The sequence below is a fragment of the Natrix helvetica genome (genome assembly GCF_964273705.1).
Source record: "Natrix helvetica genome assembly, chromosome: 1".
In the NCBI taxonomy this organism is placed as follows: domain Eukaryota; kingdom Metazoa; phylum Chordata; class Lepidosauria; order Squamata; family Natricidae; genus Natrix; species Natrix helvetica.
Genome location: NC_138548.1, coordinates 265,509,161 through 265,532,529, shown reverse-complemented (window position 1 = coordinate 265,532,529; position 23,369 = coordinate 265,509,161). Strand labels below are relative to the sequence as shown.

Sequence of the window (23,369 nt, the reverse complement as noted above, 5' to 3'; positions counted from 1 at the left end):
TTTCTGGATGGCTTTTTAATATTGTAAATTTTGGGGTTTTAAATTTGGTTTTAGATCATTTTTAACTAGAAATGAGTTCGGGCATTATACAGACCGTATGTTTATGTTGGTTGTCTAAAGTTTTGTTGTTCCTGCTTTGTTGTTTTATATGTACTGTCTGTACACCGCCCCGAGTCCCTGCGGGGAGAGGGGGGGCGGTATATAAATTTAATAAAACTCAAACTCAAACTCAAACTTTGCCTATTTTGTGGCCCCACTCATTCTTGTTTGTAGGCAAATGGTATTTCTTGCAGATTATTTCAATGCACCATTATTCTACTTTGTCATGGTATTGTTTATAAACAGCCTGTATGATCGTCTTGCAGTAACTAACTAGTTAGTCCACTATTTCTTCAGATTTTTTGCAGAGGCATTTGATGTCAGTTGTCGTCTTCTCAATTCTGCCTGTTTTCTTTTCTTCTTAAGGCCTGAACTTCTGCAGTCATGGTTAATCCCTCTGTCTTTCTTAAATTTTGCTGCTCTTAGCCATTCCAGGTCTTGTTATCTATTTTTTTTTAATGTACCGGCAAAGTAGTACTTTGCCTTACTATGTCTCTTTTCTATTCTTCATTTGGTCTTTCATGTAGACAAGTTTGGTGTTTCCAATACTCAGCAAGCCTTCAAGGTGTACTATATTCAGTAGCCACTTATTCGCTGTCCTTCAAATACTCTTCCAATCTCATATTTTGTTTGCTTTTTTACCCACCTATTTTCCCTGGTAAGGACAGTCTGTCAATATTGCTGTGTGGATGAGTCATTGCCATTATTTTTCTGGTCTTCTTACCCACGGATTTTAGTTCTGTTTGAATCCAGTCGACTATGCCAACTATTATTATTTGGGATTGGAGTAGATGTGGAGAAGGGAAGTTCTGGTACCCAAAAGAAGCTAAAAGTAAGTGTGTTTGTGTGTGGTGTGTGTGTGTGTGTGTTTTACCGAGTGCGGTACAGATGCTTTGAAATCTTTCCTGAGTATCTTGGCACGCATATAGTAAGGAGAAGTAGATTTGCATGCATATGTAAGCAGAGGCAATTTGGAGCAGGTTTTAAAGCAGCAGTGTAAGCCTGGAAAAGATGTGGCTGTTTTCAGGACTCAAAGAGCAATATTCTATTCTTGCACCTGCATATTAGCAGTTTTTTATTTCCAAAGCAGTGGTGGGTTCCTGCCGGATCGCACCGGATCGCGCGCGCTCCCTTTCAGCGCTCCACCTGGCTCGCGCGCTCCCTTTCAGCGCTCCACCTGGCTCGCGCGCTCCCTTTCAGCACTCCACCTGGCTCGCGCGCTCCCTTTCAGCGCTACACCTGGCTCGCGCGCTCCCTTCCGGCGCTAAAACCGGAAGTACGGTCTTGCCCCGCCCCTGGCGAAGCGAAGACGCCTGCCTGCGCTCCACCAGCTCGGCTGGGAACGGAGATGTTTCCTCAGCGGAGCGGAGCGCCTGAAAAGTCTTTTCAGGGGGCTCCGCTGAGGAAACATCTCCGTTCCCAGCCGAGCTGGTGGAGCGCAGGCAGGCGTCGTCACTTCGCCAGGGGCGGGGCAAGACCGTACTTCCGGTTTTAGCGCCAGAAGGGAGCGCGCGAGCCAGGTGGAGCGCTGAAAGGGAGCGCGCGAGCCAGGTGGAGCGCTGAAAGGGAGCGCGCGAGCCAGGTGGAGTGCTGAAAGGGAGCGCGCGCGATCCGGTGCGATCCGGCAGGAACCCACCACTGTTCCAAAGGATTTTCACAGCTCAACTTTTCCATTTCTAAAATTTTGGTCCAGCTGATACGTTGTACAAAAAGGCCTTGTAACAGAACAATTATAGGAGTGTTAGCTTATCCATTCAGAGGAAATGAATTTCACTATATGCCTAGGTAAATATAGTGAAAACTGCCTTCTAAAAATCTTTGATGAAATAATAACATTGGTAGGCTTAGGCTGCTTGCAACTAATAACATTACAGACTGTAAGGACTTGGTAGGGTATGTTCCCATATTGAATGGCTCCAGAAGGTAAATGAATCTGGGTCAACTTAATCAGATCAAAGTTTCGATCCATTTTACCAAAGAACACTGATGGGAAAAAGCTGGGGCAGCTCTTCTCACTTTTCATAGTACAACAGTTGAAAGAATTCTTTAAAAAAAACACCACAACTTTATTATCAAGTCCTATCAATCCTGCAGCTTTGCCAAGCATTAGAAATCCACCTAGAAAGTGTTTTCTTTAAAGCTAAGCAGCACAATGTCTCTGGAGCACATGAGCGGATAGCTTTCTGTTTGTGGTGTAATCTTTTGGGAAATATATCAAAGTCTTGCAGTGTCTCAATAAGGCAAACACTATAGTGTGATTTTAAAATATCCATTAAAAGAATAATTTAAAAATCATTGTTCTCTCTCTGTGATTCCAAGAAGGTTGAAAGGATAAGAAATGCTCTGCCTTGGCAATGTCACAGATCTGATCTTCACAATCAAATGCCTCCAGCAGGAGCACACTAAAATCTAAAGCTAGGAACGATTTTATCATTTAATAAAGGAAATGCACACAAACTTGCAGAGAGAGTTGTTGAAAGAAATACAGTGTCATTTATGGCAAGTAAATAGGACTTTTTTTAATCCACTAAACTCCTGCTGGGGAGAACACGAAAAAATGAGTTCTAATTTGCTAGAGCCTCAATTCCCATTGCCTATACATAAACCATATCTGCTTTGGTTCTCAGGTTCACTTATAATACCTACTCATTTGCAGGAAGGGGGGACTTATACAGCCGTATTTTACTTCAAGTTTATGCACGATTTAACAAGTATGATAACGCTAAACATTCAGCTGTAAGCTGAGCCTTCACTGCAGCGCAATGTATATATACCCAAATCTGCTCTTCTACAGGAACATGCATATTTTAAAAAGCCATTTAAATAGCAGTATTTTTCAGCATATTCATTGAATTAAATTTAGGTCCCTATTTTTCAGAGTTGCTCTCTCTAAAATTAGGTATATAAGAAAGTGGCTTATGGTTACTCATAATTTTGTTCCACCTATTCAAAATTGCTGGTACCAATTTCAGGTAGGATTTTTTTCCCCAATCCAACTAGGAGGTGCCAGTGATGAGAAATGGGATCAATGTTTCTTCTTAGACGTAGACAGGTAACTAATAAGCTTTTATTTTTCTTCTCATAGGGTTATTTCAGTTAAGAGGGGCAAGACAGTGAGTAGGAAATATATTGGGGTGGGGTAGGGAGACTTGGCATAACCAAAATTATCCTTAAATCTTACCAATAAATTGGCCTCAAACCTCATGGAAGACAAGCTAAAATATTGGCTCATAATAGAGGTAGGTAATTATTTGGGACTAATATGATCACTGCCACAAAATATCCATGTGACTGTAAAAAGCTAATGTGCTCAGTCCTGTATAAAATATATGGAATTGGGTATGCCTAGTTTGATGAAAAGGACTCGAGGTGACATGATAACAGTCTTCCAATATTTCATAGGCTGCCACAAAGAAGAGGGAGTCAAGCTATTCTCCAAAGCACCTGAGGGGAGGAAAAGAAGTGATGGGTGGAAACTAATCAAGAAGAGAAGCAACTTAGAACTAAGGAGAAATTTCCTGACAGTTAGAACAGTGGAACAACTTGCATCCAGAAGTTGTGAATGTTCCAACATTGGAAGTTTTTAAGAAGAGATTGGACAACCATTTGTCTGAAATGGTATAGGTTTCCTGCCTAAGCAGGGGGTTGGACTAGAAGACCTCCAAGGTACCTTCGAACTTTGCTATTCTATTCTATAATCTAACTGAAGTGTTCTAATGCACTAACTTGGCATTTTGATTCCTGTAAAATACTCTCTGTGTGTCTAGGATGCTGTTTGGCACATCTATTTAATATATAAATAGGCCGTTATAAAAACTGCAATGGCTCCTACTTGGACATATTTGATATTTTTACGTTAACAACAAAGTCTTAAAAGTTTGAGACTAGAACTGAGCTTCTCATTTATTTTCATCATTACCAGAAGAGATTTTTTATTGTGCCACATCCTGAAGACATTTTTCAATACAAGTAGTCCTCGATTTATGACCACAACTGAGCTCAACATTTCTGTTGCTAAGTGAAACATTTGTTAAGAGAATTTTGCCCCTTTTTATGACCTTTCTTGCCACAGTTGTTAAGTGAATCACTGCAGTTGTTAAGTTAGTAACCCAGTTGTTAAGTGAATCAGGTTTCCCCACTGACTTCGCTTGTAAGAAGGTCCCAAAAAGTGATCACAGGACCTCAGTACACTGCAACTGTCATGAATATGAGTCAGTTGCCAAGTCTCTGAATTTTGATTATATGCCCGTGGGGATGTTGCAACAATCATGTGTGAAAAAGTCATGTCACTTTTTTCAATGCTGTTGTAACTTTGAATAGTCACTAGATGAACTGTTGTTAAGTTGAGGACTACCTATAATTATGATGAGAGCATTCTCATTATGACATCCAGATATAAAGCATACACCATTTATATCATAAGTTAGGTATTAATTTATCAATTCAGCTGAATTCATTTCATGCTGAGCAGTACTACTTCCCAATAGGGACAAGTGACACAGTTGTCTCCAGGTGCAACATTAATTTCTTCAGCAAAAGATGCTTCATGTGGAAAATCAAATAAACAGAGCCCTCCAGAAAATCTGGAATGCTAAACTATCAAAATTCTACAGCATCTTGGGGCTTTCACATGTATGGCTTATTCACATGAAAATCTTTTTGCTGAGCTAGTCAGATCCTTAAGGAGAGAAGCTAGATGAGCTCAGGTTTATATATTCTCCTGTATCAACTGGTTAATTAACTGCTTGAACATCCTTTAGTACACAGTAACAGTAAGAGAGTTGTAAGGGTACTTGGAAGTCTAGTCCAACACCCTGCTCACGCAGAAGAACTTAATAGGGATTTGAATCACCAAACTGCCAACCTTTCTGATCAACAAGCTCAGTGTCTTAGTCACTGAGCCACCTAGTCAGGCATTCAACATTCAAAAAGCATCCTATGTAGCAACTGGTTTTTAGTTTGCATTCTTAGATTTACATTAGATCTAAAGCAAGGGTGTCAAACTCAAGGCCTGGGCCCAGATCTGGCCTGTGGGATGGTTAGATTTGTCCCACAGGGCCACCCTGGAAGTAGTAAAGGACCAGCCTGCAGTGCATGTGCCAGTGAAAATGGAGGCCCTCCCAAGCTCCATTTCGCTGGCAGAAGGTTGCAGGAGGCCGTCACAGGCGAAAATGGAGCTCAGGAGCTTGTTTTCTCTGGCAGAGTGCTCAGACCACCATAGTTGCCCCTGACACAAGTGACATCAAGCTGGCCATGCCTACCATGGCCATGCCCACTCCAGGCCCCCCGAGGTCAAACTCAACCCTGATGCAGCCCTCAATGAAATCGAGATCGACACTCCCGATCTAAAGCCACCAGTGTACTGAGACTGCCATTTTCAAAACACAAAAAATCATATTTGCAATATTTCAGTCTAAGTGGGATCTACATTGTGTGTCCCTTTCAAGAGCATTACTTTAACCAAAAGCCAACCTTTTTGTGCTTCAGTACCCTTTTTCTAAGCATTGCTTTTGTCCAATATAGAATATATTTTCCTGACATTTTAAGTATTACCAACTTTGAAACATCTCAGCACCAATGTCAATAATGTAGATTGCAAATAGAAAGACCACAAAAATCAATTGATGTCAGGCCTATCTATCTTTCTTATGCTGAACCGTAGTCCATTTTTCTTCTGCACAAAATGCTACTTGGTGGTTTGAAACAAGCAAGCAAACAAACAGAAACTGCTTCTACTCCCTGGCCTTTTTTGACCCCCACAATGCCCCCTGTTATCTGGTGAGATATTTATTTTCTTATAAGCCGGTGGTTCAATTGTATTGGAAAATATGCCTACATTTCTCTGAAACAAATTCGGAAAGAAAAATGCAGCTGAAGAGGCAGGGGCTGTTCTCTTTTTTTCAATGTAATAAATTCTCAGCACTAACCAACTACCTGTCATTTCAGAATGTAAGAGGTAATGCAGCAACTGGTAGGGGGATCAAGGAGATAATGAGATGCCTGCCACTTTTTATGGATGGTGACAACAGAAAACAATAGCCTCAAACAGCAATCTTATCTTACAGTTAGGCTAGAGTCAAAGAAATGTGGCTGCTATGCTATAGAAATGGTGACCATAGCTCAAGCTACGTTTTCTAAGCCAGAATGGCAGTATAATAGCACTTCTTGCATTCCCTGTTCACTTCCCAGAGCTCCCTCTTTATTCCATTGATATGCTATGGGGTAGTTTTATGACACTTGGAAGTGCCACCTACTCTCAGTCCATAAGAAGATGAAAAATGAAAGAGTATGCCCCCACAAGAAGTTTTAATTTTTTTTAAATCTTTTGTTTGTTTGTTGAATAGTTGAAAAAAACCCAGATGAAGCAAATGTGCGTGGAATGAGGGATGGACAGAATGATAATCTTTGTGCAAGTTTAGCAGTAGTACAATGAAGCTTGCAAAGATAAAACGTACTGGTTATGAGCAGGTCATGCAGTGGGCAAACCTTTACTTTACACAGAACTGAATGAAGGACAGATTCTGTGCATGGGAGAAATGGACTTTCTTTACAAAAGGGAAAAGTGTAATGAGCACTTCAGGCAGTTCTTTCGTAATGATTACTTGTTCAGCAATCATTCAAGCATGTATCGTTGAATGAGTGGCAGTTATAACCAGTCTTCTTAGTTGCTTACTGTTGTGCTTTCCCTGCAGTCACATGACTGCAATTTGAGCACTTGGCTGCAGGCTTGCAATTATGATATTGCAGCATCCTGAAGTCATGTGACTGCCATCTGTGACTGTTTTTGCTGGCTTCCAATAGGTAAAGTCAACATTGGAGATCACAAACAGAGAGCATATGGCATCTTATTTCTGACTTATTTCCGGTTGCTTAACAATGGCAACCGGAAATGCTAGAAATGTCATAGCTGAGCAGCACAATCAGATGACATTGTGCTTTACATTGCTTATTGACAACATTTCTAGTCCCAAGTATTGTCATTTTAGTGAGAATTACTTGTAGTTGGAGGATATAATCTCTGAACCCTGACATGTCTAGGAGAGAGAAACAGGAGCCATATAAATAACTTCCGAAAGCAGAGCCTTTTCCTTCTGCTCCTCTTTTGGGTACTGATATAATCATAAATATTTTAAATTAGGTAAATTTAAACCAGGAATGGGTATTCTAAAAGATCCCAGAGCAATAAGCAGATCTCAAAACACTTTTTTTTTCACTTTCCAACTGCAGTGAGCTGAAAGATGATAGCATAGTTATTGCACTGTTATCTTTAAATGTTTTACATAATGGGGGGGGGCTGTTTGTATTGGTGTACAATACAAAATACAAAAACAGTGCAAAGTACAACGATACAAAAACAATCCTCAGACTTAACTATCACAACTTGGGGAAAAATATTCTGGTGCCAACCATTCTTCACCCTTCAGACTCAAAATAAGAATCTAATAATACAGTCACCCTAGGCTTACCTGCTTCTGATGCAGTGATGGGATTCATTTTTTTTTTTACTACTGGTTCTGTGGGAGTGGCTTGGTGGACATGGCTTGGTGGGCATGGCAGGGGAAGGTTACTGTAAAATCCCCATTCCCGCCTCCCCATAAGCCGGGACTCGGAGGCAAACATAGGGCGGGGCCAGTCAAAGGTGGTATTTACTGGTTCTCCGAACTACTCAAAATTTCCGCTATGAGTTTTTCAGAACTGGTCAGAACCTGCTGAATACCATCCTGCTTTGATGTAAACTACAAAAGTAAAGGGGTCATGGAGAACTTTCTTAGAAAGACTTTGTCTTGCTTGCAAATAAGCACCGCATTTAGATGGGGAAGAAAAAATGTATATTCTATAAATGTAACTTAGGCAACATGAATTTTAAAAAAAAACCTAATAAGGAAGTTGCAACTAGCATCAGTACACCTAATTGGTTTTATGTACCTATCAGGTATGGCATAGCATTACATACACATGTGGCATATACCAGAGTGTGGTTTTGTAACGCAAAAGCCTTCAAATATAATATATGGAGCATCTGGTTTGCAATCAGTGGTAACAGATGGTGTTTGTCTTGTCAAAACTTGCCACCTATCAAAGTGGATTTCTTTTGCTGGATGTTATATGTAAAAGTGCTAGAGAATTTGTGATCATCCAGTTCTTTATAATGCGAACATTTATTTTCATGCTTTCATTTTTTTTTTAATAAATACATTGCACAATACACCAGACTTGGATTTGTATAAATTTCATCCAGTGGAATATTATGCTAAAAGCTGAAAATTTGAAGTCCCCCCCTCCCAACCTTAAGCTCTGTAAATTAGTCAGTTTGAATAACAGTGTACTTAAGACACAAATTCTATACCAAAGATTACCGGTAAATCTGCCCAGCAGGTTTCTATAATCAGAAGTTGTCTGTTTTTTCTCTTAGAACACAATCTACAATTAATTATTTTCTTCAGAAATACACTTCTTTCTCAGAAATGTTTTTATTTCCTTCCACATATTTCATAACATAGTTTACTTGCAATAGTAAATGATTCACGGACAAAACAGCATGTTATAAGGAAAGTAATTGTTTCATCTGAAACTGGTACTGTAGAAATCAATGCAAAGACCCACAGGACACAAATACAACTTTGCTTACCTATTTCATACAATTGTTTCTAACTTTTCAAATATAAAACATGTAGGAAATCAATACTGAAAAACTACAGGAAAGGCATCAAATTTATTAATTTTTATCACTGGGACAACTTCCATGAAATCCCACTGGGGTTAATAACATCTGACTTATTTAAACATTATTTTCTGTGAAGATAAGGAATATTTGATGTGTGACAGAATTATAAGGAACAGATGAACATTACTGATGATAATAATAATACAACATACTCAACTCGTGGCCAAACAAGAGGCTAAAATTCTTTTGTCTCTTGAATGAATGAATGAATGAATGAATGAATGAATGAATGAATGAATGAAAGAAAATAAATCTGATGACAAAATATTTGTATCTATTAATGATATAAGATGAAACAAAATCAAGGCAAATTATTTAAATTAATTAAGAGTGTTGCATAGTGGATCAGAAACATTTTAGCATTTCTTTTTACTTAGCAATAAACAAGGTCCCAACTAACTGTTGAATCGGAGAGTCGAATGACACAAAGAGTTAATAGAATTCATAGGTCATCCCATTTATTTATTCAGTTTATATAGCTACCTATTTGCCATGTAACTTTGGGTGAATAAAAACCTTTCTGCCAATTTGGTACTGATATTTGTCCTTATGCTAGACAACAAAAGAAAGATGAGCTTCTTAAGTTCTCAGTGCAAGAAGCAATAGACAAAAATAAGTTATAATTCTGGAACAAGAAATATTGAGGCGGGGGGAAGTCCCAGTATTTTTGTTTTGTTCTCTTAGTAAATCTGTTCATGATACATTTTCACATCTAGGAAAAACTCTTAGAATTCGACATATATACATCTTTCCAGTAGAGCACTAACAGATTAATGTAGAGAGTAGCTTGCTTAAGGCCACAAAGTGAGGTTATTGCTGAAAAGAATTTGAACAATGGATTTTTGTTCCATCTACTAGTGCTACTAGTTCCGACAACATATTACTCCAATTAATTTAAAACTCTGTTCAATTAGTATTAACTTTTTAATTAGGTTTAAGAGTGTCCTGCTATAACATTTTAACCACTATCACACTGTCTTAAGGAATTCAGATGTTGTTAAAAACCAATTAAAGATCTATTCTTAAAGAATTCAATGCTACTTCAACTGATATTTCAAAAGGGAAAATAAAAGTCATTAGTGCAATAAGCAACTGAAAAGTTGTTTTTTCTATTACCAAGGCTTTAAACAAGCAAATAAAAAACCCAGCCAACTCTTCACTACAGTTAATAGCTAAGTTTTATATCGTTAAAAACAAGTAAAAGCTGAAAAAAAATCAATATGTATACTACATATAACTTACCGTGAACAATATATATATAAGTGCAAAGACAAGTAGAGAAAAGTGTCAATTGTCCTTATACTAATGATGACATCACTAGACAGACAATGTGATAGCATGATTCAATTGCCAAATATATTAAAATTTTACTGGGATCATTTCAGTAAGAACACTGAAAAAATAGCTCTCTGATATCTCTCATTGTTGTGAATAAATTCTAAATAAAGGACGTAAATAAATAAAGATGATGTTGAAATAATATTCCTTAAGTTGAATATACATTAAGGGAATTACAACATGTAAAACAAAAAAACATCAGTAGCAAGGACTATTGAGTCCCACCTATCTATTCACCCCAGATTCAGCATATATATATATATATATATATATATATATATATATATATATATATATATATATATATATATATATATATATATATATTCCAGATAAACGAAAATGAAGATCTCCCATTCTCCTTGGCATATTAACAATGAAATAAAAATGGCAATTTCAGTTGGATCTTGATTTTCAGGGACGTCCATGGGATGAGGGCAGAAGTAGACTTAGGTAATAGTTATGATTATGTGAAACCATTCTTCCTTTTACAATTCATTGCATACAGAAGTAGATAAAAAGGAAGAGGCTTGACTCACACACACAAATCTTCCTTCTGAGTTTCTTCCAATTATCAGGGCCAATAACAAACTATAGTTCTCATGAAGGAAGGCAAATATACATGTCCCAGGATAATGTTACAGGATCCAATCTGGGTCGGTCACCGGGACTAGAGGTTTTGTCTTCAAAGCTTTTGGACTCGTGCTGGAGCTTATTTTCATAAAACTTCTCTCAGGCCCTTCTCTATAGTTCTTCTGCTATTTATAGCAGAAAAAAGTCAGTTTCTGCTTCCTCTGAAAAACAGTGCTGGAAAATTTGAAGGATTTGTAGGTAATAGTGCACTCACTTCCCATCCATCTACAGAATCATCAAGTGCATCAAATGGCTTCTATGAACAGAGGAAGTCCTTTCATGCTTGAAAAATACAATTAAGACTAAAGCCTATAGCCACAATATAACAAAAGTTGTTGTTGTGTGTGCTTGTGTTTAACGGTGCCTTATGATTTTTTGAAGAATGCTTCAGCGATTACGGGGCTATGTCCTCAGACAGATTACAAAAACAACCACCATCTGTCTACTGGCAGCCCAAAATGCATAATTTGGTCATAATTCTTTCACTGAATTACTAGTACTGGAAAGCTGACATAATTGCCAATTCCTACATCTGCATCATCTTATGAATAGCATTACGAACAATATTCAGCTTTTTCATTACTGCACTGAATTTATATATGAAGAAATAGTGCCCATCAGTCATTAAAGCAGAATATGCTTAGGGTTTATCTTTGTATTTATTTACACAAGTTTCAACTGTGGAAAATAATCTAAAATATGAAATAAAATCCATATAAGAATGTGGGTTTGCTTATATTTGTGTCTTCCGAAGAAAAGCAAATCATTTTGGTTTTATTTTTTTTCCGTAGCAAATCATCTATTAAGATTGGAATAATGTGTGAATTAGACCGGTAATAGCTGTTGTTAAAATTCTTTGTAACAAGAACAAATGGATGAACCAGAATCCCAGGTAAGTAATAAAATAGATCAAAGCAAACACTGTGACTCAAAATGGAAGCAATAATTTAAAAAAGAAATTATTCCTGGTATTTATGGAGTGAATGTTGTAAAAAGTATAAGCCCAAAGCTACATAGGTTTACATTGTCACTTATTAAATGCAGTAACATATCTACTGTTCTCATAATATTGCACTCACAATACAATAATAGCCTATAATAAATAGGCGAAGTAAGCAATTTGACTGGTGAAATTATTGCATGTCCATCTAAACCTACATGGATCTGAGTTTATAAAACCTACTCAAATCTTATGGAAAGATAATGCTATATTGGAAGAAGTCATAAGATTATTAAGTGTAGATGTTGAAATTCATGAAGTTATTATATTTTGTCTCCCAATGCTCAAAGAGAAGACAACATTATTAATGAATTAAAACTAATCATCTTCCATACTTTCATTTGAAATTGTGGAAAACATCTATAAGTTTCAAGTAATATTTCCTGAAATATTTTAATATTACACCTTTCCACTGAATTTCCCAAACCAATGTTTTTAATAACAAACATTGACTAAAACAAGAAATATATGCATAAACATGTACAAACACATAAATTCATGTAATCTATGAATTTACTTATAGGATGTATAAGTATAATGTTCAATAGGGTGAAATAAGATAAAAATCTTACGTATTAGAGAATTCTTTGTTTCAGCCAGCTGCTGCCAGCCAGTCTGTCTGTCTTTCAATGTCTCAGAAAGTTGAGTATGAAAATCTAAATGAAATAAAATAAACACAATTTAGCACACTCTTTATTAGACTTCACTGTCAATAACATATTTTAGTATACCCAGCAGTATTTCTCTAGAGTCGCCCCACTAGCCAAACATTCAATATGATTACAATTAAGTTATGACCCAAAACTTCACTGGCAGAATTACCAAAATGTGCCACTTCTTCCCAAGACAAAGTCATTATCAGTAAATATAGGCTATATTCATAAAGGGGATGTGTGAATACTGATTTCCATTGCCCATGTATTCAACCCAATCCTAATTTAAACCAAATTTATCTAACATATTCTCTTCTTTGTAGTTTTAGCTAATCTGCTGAATATGAACTGAACTTCGAATCAATTTATCTAAAATATAGATATGAAAATAAATCCAACATGATATTTCCCCCCATAGAATGCCATCAAATGGCATAGATTCCTTATAGCATAGAAACCATTTGGAGGAGAAAATATGGGGGGGGGGGATTCTTCTTTTAAGATTTTTTCCACCTTCATTGAAAATAGATACATTCTAAACAACAAAAATTATCATCATTTAGATAGACCTTAAGTTCTTCTATGCACTGAACAAGATTTTAAAAACAAGTTCTTGACATTTTTTTTGGGAGAAAGAAACGGGAATGGTACATTCAGAATTGTTACAACTGTTAATAAAATTAGCAGCTTGAATGGAAGAGAAGCTAATTAATAGCTAGGCCAAACCTTTCTTTCAGGTAAAAAATTCTTGTAAATAATATTACTGTCAAAATATGCATCTGTAATAAATGCTATTACAGATTAACAAGCTACAACGAAGAATGATTTTTTTTAAAAAAAGTTAAATAATTGAAGCTATAACAGCATGGTAAAATAAATATTGATCTATATGAAATATTAATCGTTTTTCTTGAAACCATATTTGAGAGAGATCTGTTGTAGAGATGGACTGCAATCTTTCAACCCCCTTTGGGTTCTTGCCTTCAATGGAATACTTGTTGAAGTTTGGGATGAAGGGACATAGCATTTTCTACGTTACACGTTTACTAAGAAACATTAAACAGCCAAAGAGATTTTATTCCACTTGTCTTGAACTATTTGCTATGTTTTCAGGTACAATGTACTTCCATCATATACTACTTTTATTGCATTCAGCAATCAACCCTAAATTTCAAATTTCATAAAACATTTGAGTTTATTCATTTTGTCACAGACTTTCACTAAATCAACAAAGGTACAATAAACTTTCTTTCCCATTTTTCAGTAACATTCTGGCAGGTAAAAAATTAGCCTATGCATCTAATCTGCACATCAGATAGATTAACTGCACTCTTCAAATTCCTCTCATTGTCATAATTCATCTTTCTATGAAAATTCTGACAAACCCATTTTCAGGAACTTTTACCAAGCTAATCTCCATATAGGGGTATGGGGGTTTTTTGCATTCACTTTTTCTACTTTTTCCTTTTTACAGGAAAACAATAATTCATTCATCCAAATGTTAAGCACAGATGCATCGTTCATACACACTAGAGATGGTATTCAGCAGGTTCTGACCAGTTCTGGAGAACCAGTATCGGAAATTTTGAGTAGTTCACAGAACCGGTAAATACCACCTCTGACTGGCCCCACCCCCATCTATTCTCTGCCTCCCAAGCCCCAGTTAATTGGGAGGAAATGGGGATTTTACAGCAACCTTCCCCTGCCATACCCACCAAGCCATGCCCACCAAACTACACCACACCCACCAAACCATGCCCCCAGAACCGGTAGTAAAACAATATTGAATCCTACCACTGATACACACCTTAAATAAATCATATCATCATGGAAACTAAACAGTTTTTTTTGCATTTTATTTTATTTTTATGATTTTTTGTTACTTTCTAGTATTTATATAATTTACTTTTTTCATTTGTTCTTATTTTATATATATTGTTTATTTTATAATAGCTCTATTTTCACTATAAAGAGGATATAAAAAAATTAGGCCTCATGGACCAGTCACAATATGTTTTTTTTTCCAGAGAAAATGTCACTGTGTTTAGGAATGTTCAAAGGTCATGTACCAAGAAAGTTCCAAGAATATTTAATTATGTTCTTAAAAAAAGATAAATGTAATATTTTTAAATTGTGATCGTCACCAGATAGGCCCATAGAGGTTGCTTTCAATTGTCCATCATGGCAATGGTCAATCAAGGCTTTCACATAACTTTTTGAAGGAAGATAGAAAAATGTATAGTGGCTTATCCCAAAGGTTTTTTTTTTCCCCAAAAGGCAACTGCAGTTTGTTTTTCCTTGAAGACTTTTGGGACAACCAAGATCAGGCTGACTGAGAATCTGCATAGACATGCATTCTAGGTTACAACCCCCCCCTCCTTAGTCATGTCTACAGCACATGCAGGATTCCCTGATTACATTAAAGGCTACAGTGGGCAAGCCTGGCACAAGTGCAACAAAAACTCAGTTTCATCCTAATCATCCTATGGAAAGTCAGGCTTCTAAACTACATATTACCTTGCAAGCATACTATTTCTCATATCACGCCAATTAGAAGGTATGTGAAACAGAAACCCAGATGCCATGGGTAACATATGAATAGCTCCTTATTTTTCTGTGCAGCATGGAAGCAAATAAATTCAACCACCACCACCACCCTTAGAAAAGATTACTGTGTCTGACTACTACTAATTTCTGAAATACTAATATTGCTAAAGCTAATTGCATTTTGCTAGTTTTCTATCCTTTGGTTAGCAAATTGAAAACAGCAAGAGCTCTTAAATAATCCATCCATTCAGGAACATTTTATTCAAAATTTGGCTTAATTTATAGTTATAATTAAAAAAAACATAGAATTAATATATTATAAATACCCAGCAATCAACACCCAGATGAGCAGATTCCAAGATTAACACTTGACCAGCAATCAAAAAGTAAAACAATATTCCAATCAAGGTACTACCATTTCAGACACACTAACATAAACAACAGCCTAATTAAGGAATCATCACAACCAACCAGATTTGTGATGGCGGACCTATGGCACGTGAGGTTGTTCAATACTCTAGCCACTATTGTATATAAGCTTAGCTGATTTATCCTCTTTAATGAAGGATTCTGATGGCTGAGTTTTATCAGTGGAACTGAAAATGACTCACCTAAAAAAATGATAGCAGCTTATTTTTTGTACATGAAGAATATACTTATATACTTTCATAAATGGAGTACAAAAATCATACAAAAAGTTCCCAAAATGTTACAATCATGGCCTCTCAGTGTCTAGAACTTATTCAAAGTTGAAATGGCTAAGACATGGAAGATATAGTAGATTTGGGAAAGAAAAGCATAAAAAGGAAGACGAAGAAGAGGAAAAGTAGGTGGGAACAGAAAAAACACCAAAAGGAAAAGAGGTACTCCTCAAGTTACAACCACAATTGAACCAAAAGTTATGTTGCTAAATGAGACTTTTTTCAAGTGAATTTTAAGTGAATCACTGTAATTGTTACATTAGCAACAGAGTGGTTAAGTGAATCTGTCTTCCCCAGGACCTTTGCTGATCAGAAGGTCACCAAAATAATCACATGACCCTGGGACATTGCAACAGTCATAAATATGAACTAGTTTCCAGGCGTCTAAATTTTGATCATGTAACCTTGCGGATGCCACAATGGTCATCAGTGTGAAAAACGGTCTACATCACTTTTTTTCAGTGCTGTTGTAACTTTGAACAGTTACTAAACAAACTGTTGTAGGTCAAGGACTACCTGTAGTTATTCTTCCCTCTCCTCCTTCTGGACAAACCCTGTCTCTTAAATGCTTGAACAAAACTATAGTTCAACTCAGGATATAATTATTAATCTCAGAAGATTCAATTGTTGAATTAATTGAAATAAAACAACATACCTTTTTATATTGATTCACAGATAACATTTTCTTTTTTGTTATGCCTAATGGTAGCATCTGTGAGTGATGCTACTAAGGGCCCTTATATAGCTCTGCATTAGCTAATATCAAAGCCACGAGTGATTTATACTATGTCTTTTTCGAGTGTTCAGGTCCAGGAATAATCAGTTGAGAGGTTTGTTTGTTTGTTTTCTTTGTCCGATGAAGCTTATTCTTGCTTTTAAAGGCTCAGAGAAAATACAGCAGCTTTTCAAGAATACTTCAAAAAAATCTTGAATAATACTTAGGAATACGTAGCCAACAACTGTTAAGAACTATTGAGAAATAGTTTGCATTTATGTTAAAAATCCAACCTTAAAATCAGTTGATTTTATCGTAAGTAAAAGCCAGGAAATCATAAAATTTTTAGACTCATTAACAACTATTAAGCAACTTATTTTAAAAAGTTAAGTTAATAAATTAAGTTAAATTTTATTTTAAATCAAGTGAATGAGGTGCCATCCAGCATTATGATAGCAGATTCTGATTAGATAGTCTTTGTCTGCTAAACCTTACAATCTGGTCTGGAAGAGTTATTACCACTATGAAGTATAATTAGGAAGCATAGGTTTCAGCTGATGAATACAGTTAGAATTTTCTGCTTGATATGTTCCATAAAAGTTAAGCACTGAATACAGTGTGTATTTAATATTAATCAATGTTGTAAATTAATATTAACCTAGTTCATAAATTACCATTTATTTCAACATATTTTCTTTCTTTAAGTAGTATTATTAATTTGGTATTTATTTAAAGCTTGAACTCATTGTTGAATCACTACTAGGCAGAATACTTTATAACAATTTTTTTTTAAAAAAAAAAAGACATGCTTTTTAAAAATGTAAAAGAATTTCAACCAAATATTTCTGTGGCACTAAATATGCATTTGGTTGCAATACTAAGGTCAAATGAAATTATTGGTAAAAATCAGCTTTGCATAAATTATTTGTGCCAAAAATTAGCTTGCGGTTCTTCAAATTGATTCTATCCCTGTTCTGCTTTGTATTTAAATATCAATGTTTTGGGGGATTCCTTTCAAACTCTATTGGTTCTGGTGCACATCTCATTCTGAAGTCACTCTGGCTGCCCACATTTCACTATCCAAAAAAATGTCAATGATGAAATTTGGAAGGTCACATGGAGAATCAAGAAGGCTAAGCAATGAAAAGGGAGCTGAACAATGAAAATCAAGACATTCACAGATATTACAGAAGCACCCACAAGCCTTTTTTGAGAGTGGAGGGAGTGACCAGGTAATCAAAGTTTCAGCTTTCTTCAGTATGTGTCATACATATAGCAATTAAATTGTCATATTATAACATGCATGTAAAAAGAGATGAGGCTTCAGTTGTCCACTTGCATACACTATCTTGAAGCTAATGATTGTCACTGCAAAGGGTGTGAACCTTTGTAATTTAGTATTTTTTTAAAAAGTGCAAGACCACACCTTTCTCATGGGAATAATCACACTGAATTGGAATGTGTAGAAAAAAATCAGGCTCATTTTTCTGTAGAGCTTTTGTTTAAATAATCTGCATAGTGTAATGTTGTAAAACAAAAGTGGTAACTTTGAATGATTAAAAAGAATCAGACTGATTGACACTAGTCAAAATATCTAAGCAGAATGCAAGTTGTATTTATTAAATTTATTCAAACACAATAGAGTATATGTAGCTAAGGGTTGAATGGTGCAGTCCTTAGTGCTTCCTGAACTGGCTATTATTAGTATAGATTATTGAATTTATTTTCTTGCATTGAACTAAATAAAATGAATTATTCATCTATTAAAAACTCATTCTAACACAAGCAGACTTTCTATTTTTAGTGCGCATTAGGCAAAAGTAGTTGTTATTTCACATTTGACATTAGTCCATCTCATTTCTCCTGTCTTTCTTTTCTCCCTTCCTCCATTCATACAAACTAATACACAAAAAGCTCAAATATATCTTTCAATAATCAATTCATACAATCTTCAGAAAAAGGGAATTTGAAAAACAAAAAAAAGTAAGATAATGTCCAAAGAGAGAGCAACCCAAATGGCTCATTTTTCACATTTGCCTTTCATTACTGTCAAAGGAAAAGTTGATTTTATCTATCTGGTGCTACAGATGAATATATGTCTTAATGATGTGATGGTGACAGCTGTTACCGTATTATAGAACTTATCCTCAAGGCTTTTATCTCGGCACAGAACTCTAATTCAATACAGATCTAAATCATGTAGAATGTAAGGACCCAATCTACATAAAGTTAAGCATTTTTTTCTGATAAGAATGTTAATTCATAAATGAATATAGTCACAAAATGTGAGAAGTACACAATTGTAATAATAAGATCAATCAACATAAAAGTGTATTGAAAAAATAAAATAAAACACCCCATGATTTAAAATACCATGGTCCTCCCTCTCTCCTCTCTTTATATATTTATATATTTCTTTTCTAGGCTTTGAAACATATATTGATTAAATTGCTGGATGACCACCTAGAGTTAATGATAATTTCTATATGAGAAGAGTAAACATAGAATTCTCTCACGCTCTGAATAACTGTTCAGATACTGAAAGCATTATAAAGTCATCAGGTCAGCAAAGACTTTGAAGGTCTTCTACTCCATTCTCCTGCCCAGAAGAACTAATCCTGAGACCATCCTAGAGAAAAGTGTATCCAACATTTATTTAAAAATCTTCACTCATAGTTTCTTGATGGAAAACAAGATCCATTTCTTTTTTAAAAAGTGTTTCATCAAAGATGATTCTCACACCTATGTTAAGCAATGATCCAATGGGTCAAATATATTGAAATCACCAGTAGATTCAATATAGGAACAAAAGCCATAATAGTCTATGATGGCTAAAAATAGATGATAGATAGATAGATAGATAGATAGATAGATAGATAGATAGATAGATAGATGATAGATAGATAGATAGATAGATAGATAGAGTGAGTTCTAGTATCATCTTTTCTGACTGACAATTTTTATGAAAAGACATTTTTAAAAAATTGAAGATGATACCCTCCTTTTAACGTGTCATCTCAAACCTGTTTTGGTTCCAGTTTAAGCCAGGAATCAGAATGAATTGATTTCAGTAATACTTTTTAAGAATGGCTGCAGTTATATTTATCTCAATAACTTGCAAAATCTCAGTAGGAAATAATCCACAAAGTTTTTATCTGAAGATTGGTGAAACAATACATTTCGGTAGGCAGTTTCTCAATAATTCAGGTCTGAAGTGATTATAATAAAAAAAAAAAACTCTCAGGGTATAGTTGGGAAGTTGCTAGTTGATGTAAACAACATATGGCACACTTGCACATGTGCTCTCTCTCTTTCTCTCTCTCTCTCTCACACACACACAGATACAGTTGCTGGGGTGCACTAAGTTAGAAAGCTATATGAAACTAAAAGTATAAATGGATTTGTAGAAGCTATCTAGCTTTTTGTGAGCATTCTCTGAATACATTTTCAGGAAACAAGTAATGAACAGTATGAAAATGGAAATGCTGCTTATATGTAAAGAAAAATAACACCGTCAAAATATTTTGAAACAGCAATAATGTTTTTCCTAAGTAACTGGCTTTTCTATTCAATGGAGAATTTAAGTTTAATGTTTTACTCTTCCCACTTCGGTTCATAGTAAGCTAAATACTATTTTATCACCGATGCTGAGATATATACTTCTTGGGATTTATCAACATTTGGGTTATAAAAATATCAAATTAAAAATATTGAAATTTTAAATTATAAAGCTTATGATTGGGGAATATTAAATAAATATATCTTGATCCCATAATGTGAAGCAAATAAAAAAGATTGCCTAATTTGCCTGTTCAGATGCCCTAAGGCAGAACATCAATAAAATTCATGGCTAGACGAGCCATCAGTATGGAATGTTAGTCTGTTTTAGAATCCTGGATTTTCTTTTTACAATCAAAAATATTTCAGTCATTCTTTCCTCCCATTCTGTCATTGCTGCGTCAACCTAAATGACATAATTTCAAATTCTCTCTCTCCCTCCCTCACTTTAAAAATCTTTAAAGCAATTACACTTGATTGTTCAATTCTCATGGAAACCATTGCTCCACCTAATCTACTTACTAAATTATTATTCACATTTGATACAAACTTTAAAAAATGACCTCAGTGGGAAAGTAATGTATTTTAAAATTATCGGGACAAATAAAGCATATCTATCATCTTTAACAATTTTAAAAGAGTAAGCAAACTTTAAATATATCATCAATGAAGTCTTTACATAGAATATCTTTCCTTATTCTGTAAATAAACCACACTTATGAATCAATGTGGTTACTTAATACTTGTGCATTATTGATTCACAAACCTCTATGCTTAGTATGTTTATGTGCTATTTTTCCAAACTTTTTTTCTTCTATCTTCTTTATAAAGTAATTTCCCTTACAAATGTGCTGGATAATAAAATCAAACTTATATCTTATATAACATAATTACACTACTGTAAATATAAACAATTGGATTCTATGTTATATTTTCATTTATATGGAAGCCAAGAAAGTGAAATAGAAAATTTTAAGAATTTGTAGTCTATTGGTTATTTTATATCCTATAGGTAAAGCTATTCTTCAAAAGTATGGCACTTACCCATGATTTAGCAGAATAAAAAAAAAGCATAAACATAATCAATTATGAGTTTTTTTTACAATTTTACATACAGTATATACTAAAGAAATAAATGATATATAATATAGTAACATTCAATGTAGAACATACAGATGTAATAAAGACTTAATAAAACAGATTATTCAACTAAAATAGCAAACAGATTATTCAACTAAAATAGCAAAAGGTATAAATGTGTCATAATTATGCCTCCAATTTTTCACCTTTACATCTAGTAGGATGAATATTAGCTTTGTGATCTATAATGTGTATTTCTTTTAACCATTTTATGGTCAGAGACCAAAAGTAGTACAAATGCAATATAAACTAAGAATGGAATAGAAAAATGGAATGGAAGGGAAGGGAAGAGAAGAGACCTTGGAGGTCTTCTAGTCCAACCCCCTGCTCAGGCATGAAACCGTATAATAAATAAGGTATGGAACCAATACATAATAAGAAATGGAAATGTTTACAAACATTGAAAGTTATGAATCTTCTAGGCATAACATAAAGAAACAAACCATTTAAGACTAATGATAATTCATATGGAGATTCTTCAGAATCTACTGGGGGAAGGCCCAAGAAACCTATTGGCCCATTTCTTCAAATTGAATATGACCAGATTGTTCCTTTTGGTTGAGAAGGGATATCCCAGATTACTTCACTTTGGAAGGTGAAGAGGCAAGTTACTGCAAACAATAGTTCTCTGCAACTCACCCAGTTAGTTTCCACTATTGTTAGTTGATGTAATGAATGTGCAGATAGCCTTAGGGAATGAGGGAAAGGTGTTGGCTAGGTAATAACAACACAAGAGAAGCAGGAGTCTCCAATTAGGGCCGGTAAGGACCGGCCCTAATTGATCAAGCAGTTAAAAATGGCAGAGGGAAGTGTGTGCAAAATTATGTTAAGATAACCTTACCATGAATTAGAATTAGTTAATTGAATCTTGTTCCTGTCTGGTTTATGCAGACGACTATTTTTTTAACAGGCTTTAAAAAGTGGTTAAAATATCACTTTCTTCACAGCTAGATTGACATGTATGTTTTACTTCCTATTTTAACTGCCATTGATGTTTTTCCATAGCTGTTTTGACACTTGTAATGTTAATGTGTTTTTTTTAAATAACATGTAATACTGGTAATAAAGAATCTTGGAAGTAAATAAATACATAAACATACCATCATTCAATGGCAATCTGCTTTGTTTGAAGACTATTCAAGTTATTGCAATCCTGTATGAGACTTACCACAATTATACTATTATGGTAGATTCAGGCATCTTGGATTAAAAATCAAATTTGGAAACTGGAGAAAGAGTTGTTTAAGTAAGTTTTTTTTTGGGGGGAGGAGGGAATATGTGCCTTTCGGGTGCTATATTTTAAGATGGTCAATTATATCAATAGTAATAGACCTTATGAAAACATAAATCAATTTTAAATATATAAGAAGAGAATAAAATGTGTAATAAAATGAATTTGCCTAAATTATGGAATGTTTTGCAAAAATATGAAAGCTGGCTGCTGAATATAGTAAGAATAGTAACATGATGGAAATAAAGGATATGTGAAATTAAAAGACATGCTTAGCAAATAGTTTGAGACTGTGAAAGAATAAGATGTGTACAGGGATGTGTAACAAATCTTGATTATTTAATGACAGCATGATATTTGATTTTTTGAAGTTACAATGATGTATATGATTTAATACAGATGTTTGTGATATGGTGTTCATACTGACATCATGAACTAAAATAAATAAGGGAATATTTCTGATAACATTGAAGGTATATTGATCAGGAACATGAATATTCATATATTTTTGAATGTAGATGGATTATTTACAATGAATGTTAAATAGACTGTATAATGCAAATAGTATGGATCTGAAAATTAATGTAGCAAAGTCTAGAGTAGTTGGATTTGACAGAAAAATGGAGTAAGTGAATGCAACTTATATACAAATTGAAAAGAACCTAAAGGAAATGAATAATTATTTTTACCTTGATATAATGTTTACTTAATATGCAGAACTGGAGATATTTTAAGTCAATGATACATTGCAAAAAAATCATTGAGTAGGATGTGATCTGTTTAGAGGAATGAATATTTGTTGAAGAAAGTGAAAATGACTATACAAAACTCATTTCTGTCCAATTTTATATACAGACATAACAGATACATCAGCAGAGGTGTAAATGTATAGTATGGTTTTTTTTTCTTAATTGTGAGGCACTTAAGAAATGTACATATTAAAATATGAAACAAGAAAAGAAAGTATCAGCAAGTAATGAATTTGTGGTGCTTTTGTCATATAAAGAAAGGAAATGACGAATCACAAAA

At 34.7% G+C, this 23,369-nt stretch overlaps 1 protein-coding gene across 2 annotated transcripts in view; it reads right to left on the bottom strand.

Moving 5' to 3' along the window:
• The window catches only part of TENM2 (teneurin transmembrane protein 2), a 1,011,554-nt gene that overhangs the window by 527,236 nt on the left and 460,949 nt on the right, over window positions 1-23,369 (bottom strand). The window contains exons 1-2 of one of the 2 annotated variants that reach the window (XM_081934448.1): window positions 21,749-21,819; window positions 12,368-12,451 (exon numbers count right to left, since the gene is read on the bottom strand). Coding sequence is in view for 1 of the 2 variants with exons in the window: in XM_081934447.1 (XP_081790573.1) it covers window positions 12,368-12,451 (84 nt within the window). In the remaining variant the exon portion in view is untranslated. Of the gene's footprint in view, window positions 1-12,367; window positions 12,452-21,748; window positions 21,820-23,369 lie in introns of those variants that run through there. The other variant, XM_081934447.1, reaches the window with a different exon arrangement.